General features: G+C 36.6%; 2 protein-coding genes and 1 long non-coding RNA gene across 5 annotated transcripts; 2 read left to right on the top strand and 1 right to left on the bottom strand.

Annotated features, from left to right (window-relative positions):
- The first annotated feature begins 55 nt into the window (after positions 1-55).
- LOC149740782 (uncharacterized) lies at positions 56-8,520 on the top strand. 2 transcript variants are annotated; one of them, XM_089872736.1, is made up of 10 exons: positions 56-802; positions 857-952; positions 3,084-3,174; positions 3,474-3,541; positions 3,979-4,123; positions 4,601-4,763; positions 5,461-5,560; positions 6,064-6,236; positions 6,798-6,969; positions 7,393-8,520. In XM_089872736.1, exons 1-10 carry the CDS (start codon positions 668-670, stop codon positions 7,438-7,440), a joined length of 1,191 nt encoding a protein of 396 aa, XP_089728862.1. In that variant the 5' UTR covers positions 56-667; the 3' UTR covers positions 7,441-8,520. The 2 variants fall into 2 exon arrangements, with proteins under 2 accessions (XP_089728862.1, XP_089728863.1); XM_089872737.1 differs by lacking the exon at positions 7,393-8,520 and having other exon boundaries at positions 6,064-6,290; positions 6,798-6,935.
- LOC149740783 (uncharacterized) lies at positions 5,840-6,920 on the bottom strand. Its single transcript, XR_016384434.1, has 2 exons — positions 6,795-6,920; positions 5,840-6,254 (listed from the first exon to the last, which is right to left on the bottom strand). It is a non-coding gene; the product is annotated as an uncharacterized LOC149740783 (long non-coding RNA).
- A 1,624-nt stretch (positions 8,521-10,144) lies between the features above and the next one.
- LOC149740784 (uncharacterized) lies at positions 10,145-16,516 on the top strand. 2 transcript variants are annotated; one of them, XM_089872720.1, is made up of 4 exons: positions 10,145-11,831; positions 14,427-14,526; positions 15,061-15,169; positions 15,641-15,821. In XM_089872720.1, coding segments are annotated over exons 1-4 (1,686 nt in total). In that variant the 5' UTR covers positions 10,145-10,356; the 3' UTR covers positions 15,643-15,821. The 2 variants fall into 2 exon arrangements, with proteins under 2 accessions (XP_089728846.1, XP_089728845.1); XM_089872719.1 differs by having other exon boundaries at positions 10,146-11,831; positions 15,061-15,173; positions 15,641-16,516.
- The last annotated feature ends 149 nt before the right edge of the window (positions 16,517-16,665 follow it).

Here is a 16,665-nt window from a genome sequence, read left to right on the forward strand (position 1 = left end):
GCGCGCGAAATATCTACACGTGTATCCAGAAGGGAAGCACGTGTATATCCAAATCCAAATATCGGGGTCCCTCTGAAATGCGCGCGAAATATCTACACGTGTATATCCAAATATTGGAGCAGAAGAAGCACTTTTATATCTATATCTCGAAAAGGCGCTTTTATATATTTAAATGTAAATATAATCGTGTCTCTAAAATGCGCGCGAAAAACTACACGCGGACAGCGCAAGGTTTTTACGGAAATTCATAGAGACGGATGCTGTTAGAAAATTCTAGCAGGTTGCCTCTTCTGCATTCCAGTTAGTTAAAAGTACCCAGCGTAAAGCCACGTTCGGCCTTTGAAATATTGCTCGCAAAGTAAGCGTCCCTCGTAGTCTTTACGTGTATTAAATACAGTAGACGAGAATTTGACTAAATGAATTAACAGTCGTGTAAACCTTACATAATATTTACTCATCCGCATATTTAAATAACACGTCCAAAAGCAATTTAAATCGTGTTACGCCAGTATATGTCAATTCCCATTCAAAAGTGATTGATAACTATATAGGTAGGGAAATCCCCAAATGAAAATCCCATTATGCGGTAATAATTATGTGTATTTAATACCCAAAATTCATCATTTTTAATTTTAAACTGAACATGGTGTTTAAATTTTATTAAAATATGGAAACCAATCGCGCTGTGAGCAAGCGCAAACAGTCTCTTTCTTGGGCCTCTCTTAACCCGGAGCAGAGGAACATTTTTACAGCTAACCAACTGAGCGTACAGAATCAAAAAGTAATTAAAGATCTTAACGTGGTAAGTACCATTATTCGTTTATTTTGCAACAAAAAGTAAGATTTCTGTTTTCAGATTAAAAAAGGAATCGAAGATGAAAAACGCTGCGAAAATGCGGCGCATGCTAAAGAAGAAATCATGTTACAGAATCGCTACAACCGTATTTCAAAGGTTTGAATTTACCCAGGCACTAGACTACACCACACGTGTTAAAAATGCTGTTTAAATTATCAGTGATACATTACTAAATAACAAAATATTTCTCCAAATTATTTAGCCATAAAGTTACATGCGTACTTATGGGGGCCCAACCTGGTCAAAATACAACACGAATTATGGCATTTTTTACATTAAGTTGTATTATTTTTATATCACAAGTTGTATTATTTTTAGATCTTAGTCTCACAAAAAAGTAATTTTAACCTACAACTTGAATTATTTTTACGCTACAACTTAAATTAATTTTATGTTACGACTTGAATTATTTTTACGTTACGAATTAAATTAATTTAACGTTACGACTTGAATTAATTTTATGTTACAACTTGAATTAATTTTACGTTACGACTTGAATTAATTTAACGTTACTACTTGAATTAATTTTACGCTACGACTTGAATTATTTTTACGTTACAACTTGAATTAATTTTACGTTACGACTTGAATTACTTTTACGCTACGACTTGAATTACTTTTACGTTACAACTTGAATCACGGCCTACTAGAGATATCTCTAGTAGGCCGTGCTTGAATTAATTTTACGCAACGACCTGAATTAATTTTACGTTACAACTTGAATTAATTTTACGCTACGACTTAAATTATTTTTACGTTACGACTTGAATTACTTTTACGTTACAACTTGAATTAGTTTTACGTTACGACTTGAATTACTTTTACGTTACAACTTGAATTAATTTTACGTTACAACTTGAATTACTTTTACGTTACAACTTGAATCACGGCCTATACTAGAGATATCTCTAGTAGGCCGTGCTTGAATTAATTTTACGCTACTACTTGAATTATTTTTACGCTACGACCTGAATTAATTTTACGCTACGACCTGAATTAATTTTACGTTACGACTTGAATTAATTTTATATCCGGTAAAATCGCTCATGTGTTTCAAAACTCCGAGCGTAAACTAAAAAAAACTACAGTTGTTTTTAAATCAAGGAGAGGACAAAATATAGTGGCTGAGTATTGTTTTCTCAATGTTACTTCGATATTAGGTAAATTTTTACAAAGATGTGGCCTACCGTATATGTTTCGTTGCCAGGAATACTTGCTAAGTTAAAGAGATAAAAAGTAAAATCACGCAATTTGCAAGCAAAACTGCAGCTAGCTATATATGTTATGCACCATATTTTAATGTTATGCATTTTTGTTTGTATTTTTATAGTTTAAACATGTTCCGTCTTGTTTTTGGTTGGTATACTTGATAGTTTCTGTTTTTTTATTCTTTTATCGGTCGAATGTTTAATAAAAGTTGATTATTTATGAAAGGTTTATTATTGTGCTAACATATAACGTAAGCAGAAAACCATTTTTAGGCGCAAAAGTGCTTAATTGGTTCCTGAAAAAATGCAATATTTTTAGACAAATGAACAGCATCCAGAATCAGATATGATAAAATTGTATTCATTGTGATCCGTAATAGCGGCGAATATGACGTCATTGATACGAGACAATGGAGTTTTTTAACGCATGAGTGATTTTACCCGATATAAAATTAATTTAAGTCGTAACGTAAAATTAATTCAAGTCGTAACGTAAAAATAATTCAAGTCGCAACGTAAAATTAATTCAAGTCGTTGCGTAAAATTAATTCAAGTCGTAAAGTAAAAATAGTTTAAGTCCTAGCCTAAAATTAATTCAATTCGTAACGTAAAAATAATTCAGGTCGTAGCGTAAAAATAATTCAAGTCGTAGCGTAAAATTAATTCAAGTCGTAGCGTAAAATTAATTCAAGTCGTAACGTAAAAATAATTCAAGTCGTAGCGTAAAAATAAGTCAAGTCGTATAAGGTAAAATTAATTCAAGTCGTAGCGTAAAATTAATTCAAGTTGTAACGTAAAAATATATTTTTGTGAGACTAAGATTTAAAAATAATACAACTTATTACATTAAATGCGATTTGTTCGTGTTGTATTTTGACCAGGTTGGGCCCCCATACGTACTGGTAACTTTTAAACGAGTAGGATGTGTATGAAACAGAGTACCCGTGTTATAACGACCGCCATTGCCCCACCGTGTGAAGACGAATAAATTACATTTATTAATTCTTAAATGGTTGCAGGCATCAGAAAGAATTGAACGCCGAACTAGAGCTTCTCTTACTTACCTGAACTCTAGCGAATCGCCTCTTTATAGAAGAGATTCAATCAACGGTAAAAGTTGAATTAAAGAGTATTTATACAGAATTATATAACCATATCTTTACGACCGTAAAATAATGTTAATATTTGTTAAAAACAGGGTAGGAGATATTGGACATTATGTCCTAACGGTATCCAGTTCACGACTTTAAAATAATGTCGTTAAGTATTAAAAAATAATATATTGGGTAGGAAATATAGGATGTTTATGCCCTAACGGTATAAATCTTATATGTCATGAAAAAGAAACTAAATTAAAACCTTCATGCTTGTGCTTACCAATATTTGATTTAAATTTCACGAATTTACAGATAATGTTCAAAACCGGAGCATTTCTGGTCGGAAATTTAGGTCGGAAACTTTCGAACCAAACTCGTCGGTAGGTGGTGCTGTAGAGAAAGAACGTATATATATTACTGCGCATAGTTAAAACATCTAACGTAAATGTTATTTTATCTTTGCTGCCACGTGACAGTTTAATGTTATAACACGATTTACTAACATTGCGTATAGTAGGATGAGTAAAAAATGGGACATCTTTAGCACATAATATTCAAATATTCTGATCGTGTTTTAAACAATTAACAACGGTCCATGGGAGTCGTGAGCACATGGTTTTATTATTCTTTGAATTTTCTTTGTTTACTACCAAATGGGACGAGAAAATAGAATTAAAAGGTGTCCCTTCTTCCCCCACCCTCTGCTGTTTAGGGGTTACAATCGTAATCATTTCGCGCATGGTGCCTTCCTGTTTAATACAACTTTGTTTGTTTTTTTTTCTTTATTTATTGTTTTAGCTTTGTTTTTTTGATATAGAACAAATCGTTGAATGAAAACAGCAGTCAACAGCGCCGCATGTCGGCCGCCAAATCTGAGACCGGGAGCCGAAAATCTGCTGACAAGAAAAAAGTTCGTTTCGACCAAAGCGAAGTGGATGGACCAGCCGATCGACCAACGGAAGGTTTTATCTAGGCCTACATTTATACAGAGTACATATACATATATATTATAGTAAACAGCAGGCTTTAAAATATGATTTAGTATTTCTTCTCTCTTATTGGTTGAAAAACATGTCAGCTATATTTGAACGATCGTAGAAATGACATGACACAAAGGGATCAATATTTTTTTCTATTTTACTGTATTGGTTTGGAAGTTTTACCAGTAATAATCTATATCTTACTCGGGTACCAAAAGAATGGGCAAGTTAGATTAAAGTTAAAGGGACAGATTAACGAAAAATCAAAACTTGTGTATTGAGAAACACTTTTTACGCTATTTTTTGTTTCGTATTTTAAGTTCGGCGGTACCTTAAGTTGTTTCGTATTTTAGGTTTGGCAGTACCTTTAAATGTAGATTCAGCATCTTTATCTAGATACATTTTTATTTTTCTCTGTTAGTGTAAGTTTCTTTAATATTAAAATGCACCCATTTCCAGGAAAGGATTTTACGAAATCTCGCAAATTGCTGGATTCCCCTGGAAGACAATCATCTACATTTAGCAACGAACAAATAATGGATCGCTCACTTAACAGCACAAGAGGGTCAACCGAGGATGGGGTGAATAAAATCGGCAAAGCGCCGTCTGCTCTTGATTACTAGTAAGAGTTGGACTGTTATTAACGAAAAAAACGAAAATTTAATCAGAGTTCAAAATGGAAGAGTGCAACTGTATCACATTTTATCATTTGATTAAAACGTCCTGGACTGTACATTTTGAGATTTAATCATGTTTTGCAGTTTTTATGTAAAATATTTGTTTAGCTCTATTTAAACTATGATTAGTTTTTCCTTTATTTTTTTGTTATCTGTTTAACTTTCCGAATAAATAAGTGCAATTTGCTTTATCCTCGTGTGGCCGAAAAACGACAGTCGCGACGAGCCTTAAACCCATTACCTCTGGGTTGTGTATACAACACGTTGGCTGGAATATAGCCATGCTTTACCAGTAAACTTGATTGTGTGCCTGCATTTTGTTGAACGTCTTTTACGGCATTTCTACGAATGAGTCTGGTTTCTAATTTTTAGCGGATACTCAAGTTTACTCCACCATTTTTTAGTTATAGCTTGTTTGAAATTGAACGACTCTCGTTTATTCTAAGTTCCGTTTCTTAATGTTTATATGATTAATTTGAATAAGTTTGATGTTACGTTAGGACATGTCTTATTTTATAAAACCCCCACTTTGTAAATGCATTAAATATTTAGAAAATATTTAAACTCAAAAGACAAAATATAGCGACCAAAATTGTAGTTAAAACACGCTTACGGGTAAAAAAAACTATTTACATTTACCAGCAATATGCCGCTAGTGGCGAAGTTGAATCGGAAATCTTCTATTGGTTTTTCCCACAACGCTGCAAGTTTCGCCACTCCCCAGCAAAGGAACCATCTGAACGTAAACCCTTAATTTAAATAGAGTTATTAATTATGTTGCTGAATATCCAAAAACGATCTGGTGTTTCGAAAATGTAACAGACACAAATCTGGTCTAACTAAATGTTGTATAAGAAATATATATTTCGCCTAAATGCCATCTTTAGTCTCTGCAAAAGAAATATCAAATACTACACAGAAACAATTGGTTGGATCTGATTTTCGTCTGTTACGTTTTCATAGGTCCAGATCCTTACTATATTTCTTTGCACAAGAATGGTTTAACTACATGGGCACCAAATCAGGTTTAGATTTAGGAATTTTATTACAAGTAAAGCCATAAAACATATAAAAAAACTACAAATAGTAAACAATTAGTATATTTTTATTATTGGTCGTGATATGGTCGATTTCTAACAAAATTTTCTACTCTTGTTTTCAATGCTGGCAACAGTGTATTAGTGAAAAGACAGGAATATGAACACTTAGGCGATGTATGAGTAATTTTAATTACTTTTTGGTCAGCATGCCTCTGGTCTTGAAGAGGAAATGCATCGTTGGCGTAAATTTCATCACAATAGAGCTCTGAATGCTAGACTCAAAGCAGTCCGGCTGCCTGGTCGACGTCATCACTCGACCTTCACATTACGTGAAGCGATGGATTTTGCTGCCCGCATTCGTAAAGATACGGCCTTCAGGTTAGAGCAGAAGGTTACCTGTAATGAGATGTAAATTATAACAAGTATAAGAAGGTATGTTAGTGAACACAAGTTGTATAGGCCCAAACCTATAAAGCAATGGGTTGTTTTATTTTGATGGATTTACAAAACAAAAACGGAATACGTCTAAAAAGAACACCACGCAATACGCATAATGTTGTATTTACAGTGTAAATACCTACGTTGTAACTCTTTACGCAGTGGTACACTGTTGTTTTCCAACGTTTTAACAGGTATAGTAGGTTGGGGTTAGATGACACATGTTTCCACTCTCATTTACCGTTCCATTTGGTAGTATACAAAGAACAATTATCTGTTAACCGTATACTCCCGACTATTGTACAGCGTTCTTAATTGTTAAAAACATAATAAAAAATGTGGGACTTTATGTTAACGGTATCTATATTACCCTACCGCAGTATACTATGTGCCATGAAACGTTAGGTTCTCAGTTCAAGTAAAATGGCGTCTCCTTTGGCTCTGGTATTTCCCCAATGCTTAACCAGTACAAAAAACTTTAACTATGTAAACAATTACCAGAACTCAGTCTTTTACATCGGATCGAGCATGGGAGTTGTTGAACTGTAGATATCTTCGGTTGACACAAAACAACGTGAAGACTTTGGAAGACGTTTGCCAGGAGGGCGGGTATGATGTGGACTTCCATCCTCATGTGAACGACCAAACCATGGAACTACAGGCTGTGTTTAAAGTAAGCGTTATATTAGAAATACACATATTAGGAAATGTTTATAAAGTATAGTACTTTTGGGTAAGATGGAATATCGTTACAAAACTATATACAATATTTTCTGATCGTGTTTTTAACAATTAACAAAGGTGTTTTAGAGTCGTGAGAAAAAGTTCTATAGTTTGTAATTTTTTTGTTGTTTCTTACCAGTTAGGGTGGTAAAGGGAATAAAAACATGTACTATCTTACCCTTACCTATTGTGGGATACAGTTTAACAAATGTGAAATATGTAAATAACACAAAAATAGGTAACAAGAAATTCAAGTTGCCTTTTTAGGTAAACTTCGCCTTGTGATATGTTTCGCCCCTAAACAAACATAAATTAGGTAGCAATGTAGAACTGCTGGAAATCGTGATTTAAACAACACCACTCTTTATTTCAGGATACCAGGAGACCGCTGGACGCTTTACAGCATCGATCTATTAACTGAAACGTGCTTTGTGTAATAGAGATCATATACAGAAAACTAAACATTTTGCTAATATTGTCCAATATCGTGTTTCGCAAACGTAAAACAAATTCCAAGCTGCTTGTGCAAAACACGGATCCGTGTGCGAGATACGATCACTAAGATGCGACCCTTGAAACGTTGCTGTGTAAATGAACACGATTGTGGGGGAAACATTATCGCGGCATTTTGTTTATTGCGTCTCCCGTTTCTCAATAAATTCAACAGTTCAAAACATTCACACTTGCGGTAGAAGCGGGACTATAGTGAATTACAAATCCGTATATTGTTTAATTTCATATTTTTTCTATTTCTTTATAAAATTATTTTTAAAAAGTCTTTTAAAAGAACGACAAATCGAAACATTTATTTTCCTTTTTGTTTTAAATTCGGAGATATACAATCGGAAGCTATGGCATTAATTATTGTTTTAAATAAGCTAACAAAACGTCTTAATACGAATATTTTATGATTTTATTTATTAAAGACCAATTGCTAATAAAAGAAGATATTTGTGAAAATTATCGTCACATATTTTTATATTACTTCCCCCCAAAAATGTCGTATACTTTATTTGTTTATATATGATATTTCTATCAGTATGAAAACAATACATCATAATATTAAAATATTATTGCCCCTAGATGGCGGAAAAGAGCAGACGAATTAAGCTGGGCAGAGCTACGTCGAACCAGAGTCGCTGTCAACATACCGTGAAATAAAAACATTGTCTACATAATTTCAAGGGTTCTGTTTCAAGACTTTCTTCGCGTTCTCTCCTATTTTAGTCGAGCCTACGAGCAGCGTAATAATATAACACCATCATTCTCGAGGCGAAAGCGACCGGTCACAATGTTGGACGGGAGACAATGATATAGCTGTGGGGGAATGTAAATGATGGCCCTTGATGTTGAAAGTAGTTTAACATTTGACGCTAACAGCCATGACTGATGCTTTCGTTTTACAGCTTCGGTCTGCGCGTTAGTCTGGTTGTAAAGGCAGAAGTGATATCAATATAAATAATTAATGATAATGCAAATTGTGGCATGACTGGCGAGTCCGGAGCAGCGGAGGTTTAGGTCAATTTAAGGATGATAAACCCTTGCTGGAGCAGAAGCGTATACTGCGGGCGGAATCCAATACGGTAAAGTAGCAATACACGAATTGCTACCGAATTCGATACCCACGCGGTGAACGTAAGAAGCTTTTGAGATTACATATGTCGCAGATGAACGTCGCTTCTTATAGATCGAAGTGTCTGATTTCATCACATGCTCTTCTTGAGTTGCAACCAACTGCGCTTAGACGCATTGCTATTGGGCCGAGGTACCGCTGCAAATCGCGTAAGTGCGCATTTGGACTAGCGCCCGCTGTTCACAATTGGTAGTGTTTTCGCAATTTAATACGACACGCCGACAGAACTGTTGCGATTATGGCCTACCCTCCACCGCAAACTAGACTCTCGAACCGTCTCCCGATCGCCGCATTTTTACACTTAACCTCCGTGAGTGCCAATTGCGAATGTCACTTCAATATATCTTGATGCCGAATCGAACCCATCGCTACCGATCAAGGTTACGTGTTTTACCCTTACCTAGCTGTCAATCAACCTCATTTGCCGAGACTGAGAAGTGGTTGGCTGTCGCACAACTTTCGTCCCGCCTCCGCTACATTTCGAAACCGATCGCAACGCAAAGGTGATTAGCCACGTGATAAGCCTTAAGTTTGCATTAAAAATCCACAACCAACGCCCCAATTCAGTTGTTTTGATTTAAATTTATATGTCCACACGTCTGAACCTTTCGCATGCAGACATACAACATTACACGGCGTGTCTTGCACACATGTATATTTGCTATTCCGTCGTAACGGGCGTTGTTGGATGCTTGGTCGCACGATGCACACACCGCACTGAGGATGACTGCAATTTTCATGGGATGACGCCCACACCATTATAGGGTCATATACTGCAGCTTATTGTTGCGACTGCGTGATGTTTGCTTAAATCGACGGCGACGGTGGGCGGCACGCATTCGGTATTAATCGAAATCATGTGGGTTCGACGTGACCGAGGACTGGGCGAGATTCTCCGGGCCCTGCCTCTTCGTGCTGCTATTATCAGTGGCGGGCGAAGGCGTCTTGGACTCCGACGACCTTCCGGCAAATTGTTAGCAGTGACTTAATCTCAATTCCGTGTTTGGCATCGTCGGTTGCCAGCCGCATTTCGTGTGGACGACAAATAGGATGCTAGTAAATACGCCTCTTGTTCAAAACAAGCCGGATTCGTGAAGTCCAATCGCAACCATATATGTCCTCGTGTTGAGCGTTTCTCGTATACGAGGACCGAGGTCGTCAACATCTACGGAATACGAAACCTCCAGTATCAGTTTAGCTTTGACCACCAGTAGTTGTGTCGCAGAAGACGAAGGTATAGCGATAAACGGAACTTTTATACAGTGTATTATATTTTGTAATAAAAGTTTTTTTTTTGCACAGGTATATAAATAGAGGCATAAGCATCTGCAATATTATTTTTCGTTGTATTTAAATTCACATTCGCGGATTAAGCTTTCGTGAGAAATTAAGAGTTTAATGTCTCACGCTAAGAAATTAACCACAGGGCGGTTTAAGTATACACGGCTGACGGAATTTCAAAGGGCGTTGTAACTTGAATGTCAAGGCATAAGGTGAAATATCTGCGCGTCCGAGAGAAGCGCTACCGGTAAGCACTTTAAGTTTAGGTGGCCCGCGAGAAAAAGGGCGAAAAAAGGCGTGAAGGTGAACCAAAAGGCGCAACCTGTCGCAATATTAAGCCTGTAGACGGCTACTGCACTACAAGACAACACTCCTATTTGGCTTCTGCGGTTTTGCAAGGGATTATTAAGCCAGTTACACCAAATGCGAATGTTATTCAGCAATCGAGCTATCGGTGAAACAGTGGCCATTAAGGCGCATGGGCATGTAGCACTGGACGAGTATACGAGACCTTGGATTGACTTAGATGAATCGAATAGCAGCGACAGTGAAGCAAAGATGGACCTAACAATAAGGAAGAGCGAAGTCGAAGGCAACAAGTTGAGGAGAGAGATAAGTGAAGAGTCGGGCAACGGCAGCGGCCCGCCAAGTTCTGCCTGGGAGGACCACAAAGTACCGGAGAAGACAGAAGATGTTCGTTACGAGATGAAACTTAGTTCGCCGGCTTCCCACCGAAGATCTAAATCGCCAAGTCAACAGAAGCAAGAAATTAAAAAGTCGTTTAGATCGGCGAAGATTTTTCCGACACGTCGGCAAACCATAGACGCATGTCAAGCCGTGCCGTGTAATTCATTGTCCGTACCTACAACGCCAATGCTTGACTTTCAGCAACAGAAGTTTTACAAATCGTTGAGCGCTCCGCCGTGGCCGAAAGTACAAAGAGCATCGCCTTATTTTCGTCCCACAACAGTTCCGAGAACACATACGACGACAAACCCTCTGGCGATACCAATGCCAATGTATTCGGGTTTTAATCCTTGGCTACCTTTCGACTCGAGCCGTATCGCAACACAGAACTACCAGTTTCATCCATTTGCACAACCGTGGAATTTCGACACTCACGCGGATCCTACACAGCATACACCACTGATGAGTATGAACCAACTAACTGCGTACTGCAACGCATACAACGGTGTAATACGCGAGCTCGTAACCACCATGAACAAACTGAGCGCCTCTGTAAAAATGGCGGACGCTCGGGTCCCAGACTTTCCGCTACGCAGGGACGAGGCGGGCGATGTCTCGTGCTCGGATTCTGTGCCACGTTTCTCGGCTTCGTTGCCCAACGTGAACCAAAAGCTTGAGAGCCAAAGAAAACGTTCCGTGCAATATTCAGACGTACCATCGTCATCGTATATGTTCCCCAGCACCTCTTATCAACACGAACAACTCGCAGAAAACTTTCCGAACATGAGAGAAGACAGGTTCGTGAGTCTAATGGAAACTTACTTGAAAAACGAACAATCAAACAAAACAAACCAAGAGCGTCGCAGCGATCACTTCTTTACCGCTTTCCCCAACCAAAAACAAATTACAAAATTACCGCAGCTTGAAAAACATCTTGACAAATCGGACGCTAACTTTGTACCCGAACAGCACAAGCCTCGAGCCTCGGTCCAGGTACCAATTGCACCGATTCCTGTGCCAACAATACCGGTGAAAACAGCAGGTCGTTCTTCTCGTCCAAAGAAGCGCTATATTTGCAAGTATTGTGGCCGAGAGTTCACTAAATCTTACAACCTTCTGATTCATGAGAGAACCCACACGGATGAACGTCCTTACACATGCGAGGTTTGCAACAAGGCATTCAGGAGGCAGGACCACCTCAGAGACCACAGGTATTAACCAAAAACTTATTTTTACAGAAAAAATCAAGAATATTTTTTATGTTTAGTGTTTTTTATCGTTACTGCCAAGTATGTGTTTCGGACTAAGGCGGGGCTCTTTGTCACTAATATAAACTATGTAGTTTTGAAATAAAACTACAAAGTGTAGTAATGTTTAAACAACATTGCGGCAATGGACCTTTCATAAAATATTTATTACATAATTAATGGATAAGTTTTGCTTAATCAAAAACCAGTTTGCCCCATTTACAAAATGTTATATTTTCACAATTTACAAAATGGGACATATCTTTTTGTAAATTAACACATATACAAGTCTTTCGGTGTTTAATGGATGTGCAATTTATAAAAAGCGACGCATAGAAATTGACATCAACACCCGGGATTTGGAATTTGCAGGGTGGGATAAGACGGGACATGTATACCTTCTCTTATCTCGCCCCATTTGGTAGTAATTAAAAAATATTTATACACAATTATAAAAACCGTAGCCTCGTCACCCTAAAAATCGTTGGTAGTTGTTCAAACAACGATCAGAGAAAATAGGATTTAGGTGCTAACGATACCCCATCTTACCCCACGCTACTATATTATAAAAAATAAAACAGACTTATTATAAAATGTTCTACAATGCCAAACTTGGCCTCGGGGAAAATTCTAAAGATTGATATTATGATTGTAATCAATTAGACTGTCATTCGTAAACTTATGGAACTCAACATTTTGCAATATGTTGCCTGTCTGCAAATTATTCAATCATAGCAGTGACACACCGAAACGCATCTATGCATGTTAAAAAGCTAATGATATTGTTATAAGCTATTTAGCCTGCAATTTATGCATACGCGTGACATTTGCGGTGCATGAATGTCATAATTCTAAGCGGGCAACTGATTAAGGTTTAATTATGAATTTTTCGGCATGCGTTCTATAGCTTTTTTATTTTAATGGCGCGAAGTTGTAAGAAAATAAAAATGGTACGCGGATTAGAACAGTTGGAAAATTACTGATAATGTTTTTTTGTGAGTAAAATTCGTATTCTATGTTGCGCTTTATAAATAATGACTTCAATTAAAAAGAAAATCAATATCAACATGCTGGAGTCGCTATGGTATATTTTGCACGTCATATACAATGCATTAATTGCATCAAGCATATAAGGACTTATTTTTTGTTCGTGCTATGAAATGCGCATTAGTCGCATCTTGAGTTTTTAATATAAACTTAATTATAATTAACACACGAAAGAAACAATATTAGTAGTCTTGATTCATAAACTTACACGCAAATACACCACTATACTGAGGTAACGTTTTGCTGTCACGAGTTTCTGCTATCTTTGATTGCAGAAGTCATTAAATAATATAAAACATAACAACTAACGGCGTGATTAAAATTGTTTTTTTTGTGAACAAATACTAAAAACAGTTTGGTTTATAGTAGTTATTGTGTCTGCTTGGGAAAGATGTGTACACAGCTTAATCGTATTCTATATTATAAAAAAAATATTACAGGCCTAAGAATAATAGTGCCGGTGTGGGGAAAGACGGGACACGTTTGGGACATAATATCCCAATATCCGGATCATGTTTTAAACAATTAACAGCGGTCTATAGAAGTTTTATAATCCTTTAATTTTCTTTGCTTTCTGCCAAATGGGGAGAGAAAATAAAATGATAAGGTGTTGTGTCCGGGTCGAGTATAAAGTAAGTTACATTCATTCACTGTATTGGCACTCGCTGAATGTTTGCCAAACACAGACAGCATATACAGTGATAAACGCAACATGCGCTTTACCTCATATATATGCTAATTTAAAACATGCCGCGCGTGTAATTAGGAATACAGAAGTCATATAGTACTGCGGGGTGAGATGAATGCCGCGTTGACACCTAATCACATATTATTTAATCGTGTTTAAACAATTAACAACGCTTTTTTATAGTCGCAAGGATTTTATATTTAAGTAAACATTTTTTTGTTAATTATCAAAGAGAACGAGAAAAGAGAAACCTGTCCCACCTTCCCCTCACCTACTATTTATCGACAGCACGCGCGACATTTTCTAGAAACGCTATACTGTGGAGCCTATTTATATTACTATATAGTCCGGCGTGCGGTATATTTTTACTAAATTATTACCAGTATACATTTAAATAACTGAATTAATTAATTCACATATATTATTTATTTATGGCTTTGAATTGGGGATTGCAATAAATGTATAAAAAGTATTTCTGTTCACCGAATATACGAAAATCTAGTATTTACATTTCTGTAGGAGACTTCTTATTAAATGCAAAAATATAAGAATATATACAAAATATAAAATTACAAATTACAAGAAGAATAGAAAAAGGCGGAAAATGTTACAGCTGTTGTGTCGTCATCACGCGTACACCAAGCGCCATTTTGACTGGGCGCGTATAGCGACATTGCATTATGTACATATACATAAAACAGTATACAGTCTTTCAGTCTTCTATATTCTGGCAGTTATTTTGTGGGTGATTTTTTTTTATATTTCACATTTATTACATATATTTAACTTTAAAAAACTTAGTAAATAATCGGTTTATTTTGCAGGTATATTCACAGCAAAGAGAAACCGTTTCGCTGCGGCCACTGCGGTAAAGGTTTTTGCCAGTCGAGGACACTAGCTGTGCATAAGACCCTGCATTTAAAGGTAACAGGTGTACATTATAACATAAGTAAACGTTATACCCTAAAATTATACCCAGTTGGCGGTACTATATAGTACTGTGGGGGAAGATGGGACACTTTAGCTCGTAATATCGAAATATCCTGATTGTGTTTTAAACAATTAACAACGGTCTATGGAAGTCGTGAGGTGACGGTTTTAGAATTCTTTGTTTACTACCAAATGGGACGAAAAAATGAAATAAAAAGGTGTCCCATCCCCCCCAACCCTACTGTATATGAACTTATGCGACTGAATACTTATGTTCAATATTTTAAATGGTGCAAATGTTTTATTTGTGATTGTGGATGGGGCAATTATGACAAAATCATATTACAGTCTATTTAAAATATGTTGCAAATAGTTTTACCGAAAGTTATATAAAAACTGACGATTGCAAGATCTTACAAACTATTTTAAATATTTTAAACATTTAACAAAAGTTTTATTAGGAGTTAAACGTGGTTACAACACCTTACAGTGTATATTTAAATATTTTAATTAAATTTGTTTTATTAGGAGTCACCCTTTCAATGTACAACATGTGGCCGAAGTTTCAACCAACGCAGTAATCTGAAAACGCATTCGATGACCCACACGACGATCAAGCCGTTTAACTGCACTCAATGTAGGTATGTAATCGGCTACTTAAACGTACTGTGCATAATGTGACCGAAATCTTACCGGTATTATTGAATGTTTACCGTCGAACAGTTCGCAGATGTACCTATGCGATAGCAATCGGCCTTGCCACTGGCTTTAGGCTATATGTGCGCTTTTATAAGCGTTTTGATATTTAAATGAGTTGGATAAGCCGAACTGACGAGCTATGGTTACGTTCATAAAGAGCAGATAAAGCGGCCGCCACTCATTAAATCGACGCTCATGTTTATTTACACAGAGTATATAAGCTTTTCTGACATTTTATATTCACCAGTTTCGACTAAGGATGATCATGCATCCGCTCTGAACATACTTGGCCTTTGAAAATATTCTACCTTTGCAGTCCCATAAGTGCAACTTTTTTCAAAACCCCATTTCGTTTACGAATGCCGCATATGATATATTTGCACATTTTATAATTTGCTTTATTATATAGGAAAGTGTTCAGAAGGAACTGCGACCTGAAGCGGCATATGGCCACACATTGCCAGCAGGATTTCATTCCCCAAGAGGTCGAAAGCGACCCTAAAATTGCGACTTCGCCGGTTCAAGATAACGCCAGTAGTTCACAGCAGCAACTCAGTAAAACACTGCCTTCATCAGAGCAAGCATGTTGCTCTGCAGATAACGAAGTTCACTCTGCTACCGAGAGCGACGGAAAAAGTATTGCAGCCACGCCTAACTTGCTCTCGCCGAATCCGGTTTCCGAAACGGAATGTGAAGATTAGACTCCTGGGTCAAATACAAGGACATACATAATCCTTATACACCAGAATGCATAAAACGTCCTTACATACAATAATATACAAGTCCCTATATACAAGGACATTATATAGCTTTTATATACGAGGACCCTCACATTTCTTATATACAAGAACCTACACCTCATAGAGTAGTCATAAACTTGGCTGTTAAAATAAATTAAACCGCTAAGAAACCAACATTGTTCGCATGCATAACAGTGGGGCCGTGTTATTTTAGTTTTCGTTATGTATATATTTATTTGAAAATACACATGTGGTTTTCAAACCCGGTAATAACATTTAGTTTGCTGCTTCTATATAACCGCGGCAACACATATTTATACGAGTTGTTTATTAGAATATTATATAAGGCGTATGTATACAACAAAGTATAGTATTAAAATTGTTGTTTCATTGTTACTTTTTATTTTATTGGTGCGCAAATTTGCTTTATAAAATACACTACTTTCACGTTTACAAAGTTGTCAGAAAAAGATTGAATGTAACTTGTTTTATCCTGGCGTGCACGGAAAACGACGGTCGGTATAACATGGATGTTCTGTTTCATAAACCTCGTGATTAAACAAGTGTAGCGATTTTGATCGAATTCTATTCTGTTCTAAATGAACAGGTATAAAGCCAACACTGGCCGCATTGCAAGGAAGACATAGGAAACTTGCCATAATGCTGTCTTATAACCAGCACAGCTAATTTTATT

The sequence above is a fragment of the Ciona robusta genome, chromosome 2, assembly GCF_009617815.1.
Source record: "Ciona robusta chromosome 2, ASM961781v2".
Taxonomy (NCBI): domain Eukaryota; kingdom Metazoa; phylum Chordata; class Ascidiacea; order Phlebobranchia; family Cionidae; genus Ciona; species Ciona robusta.

What these genes read in the sequence shown, in the direction of transcription:
- LOC149740782 (XM_089872736.1), top strand. Translation starts at nt 668, where the DNA reads ATGGAAACCAATCGCGCTGTGAGCAAGCGCAAACAGTCTCTTTCTTGG. An exon ending in GCTACAACCGTATTTCAAAG is followed by an intron (nt 953 to 3,083) that starts GTTTGAATTTAC and finishes AAATGGTTGCAG; the next exon opens with GCATCAGAAAGAATTGAACG. An exon ending in CTTTCGAACCAAACTCGTCG is followed by an intron (nt 3,542 to 3,978) that starts GTAGGTGGTGCT and finishes TTTTTGATATAG; the next exon opens with AACAAATCGTTGAATGAAAA.
- LOC149740784 (XM_089872719.1), top strand. Translation starts at nt 10,357, where the DNA reads ATGCGAATGTTATTCAGCAATCGAGCTATCGGTGAAACAGTGGCCATT. An exon ending in GACCACCTCAGAGACCACAG is followed by an intron (nt 11,832 to 14,426) that starts GTATTAACCAAA and finishes TTTATTTTGCAG; the next exon opens with GTATATTCACAGCAAAGAGA. An exon ending in ATAAGACCCTGCATTTAAAG is followed by an intron (nt 14,527 to 15,060) that starts GTAACAGGTGTA and finishes TTGTTTTATTAG; the next exon opens with GAGTCACCCTTTCAATGTAC.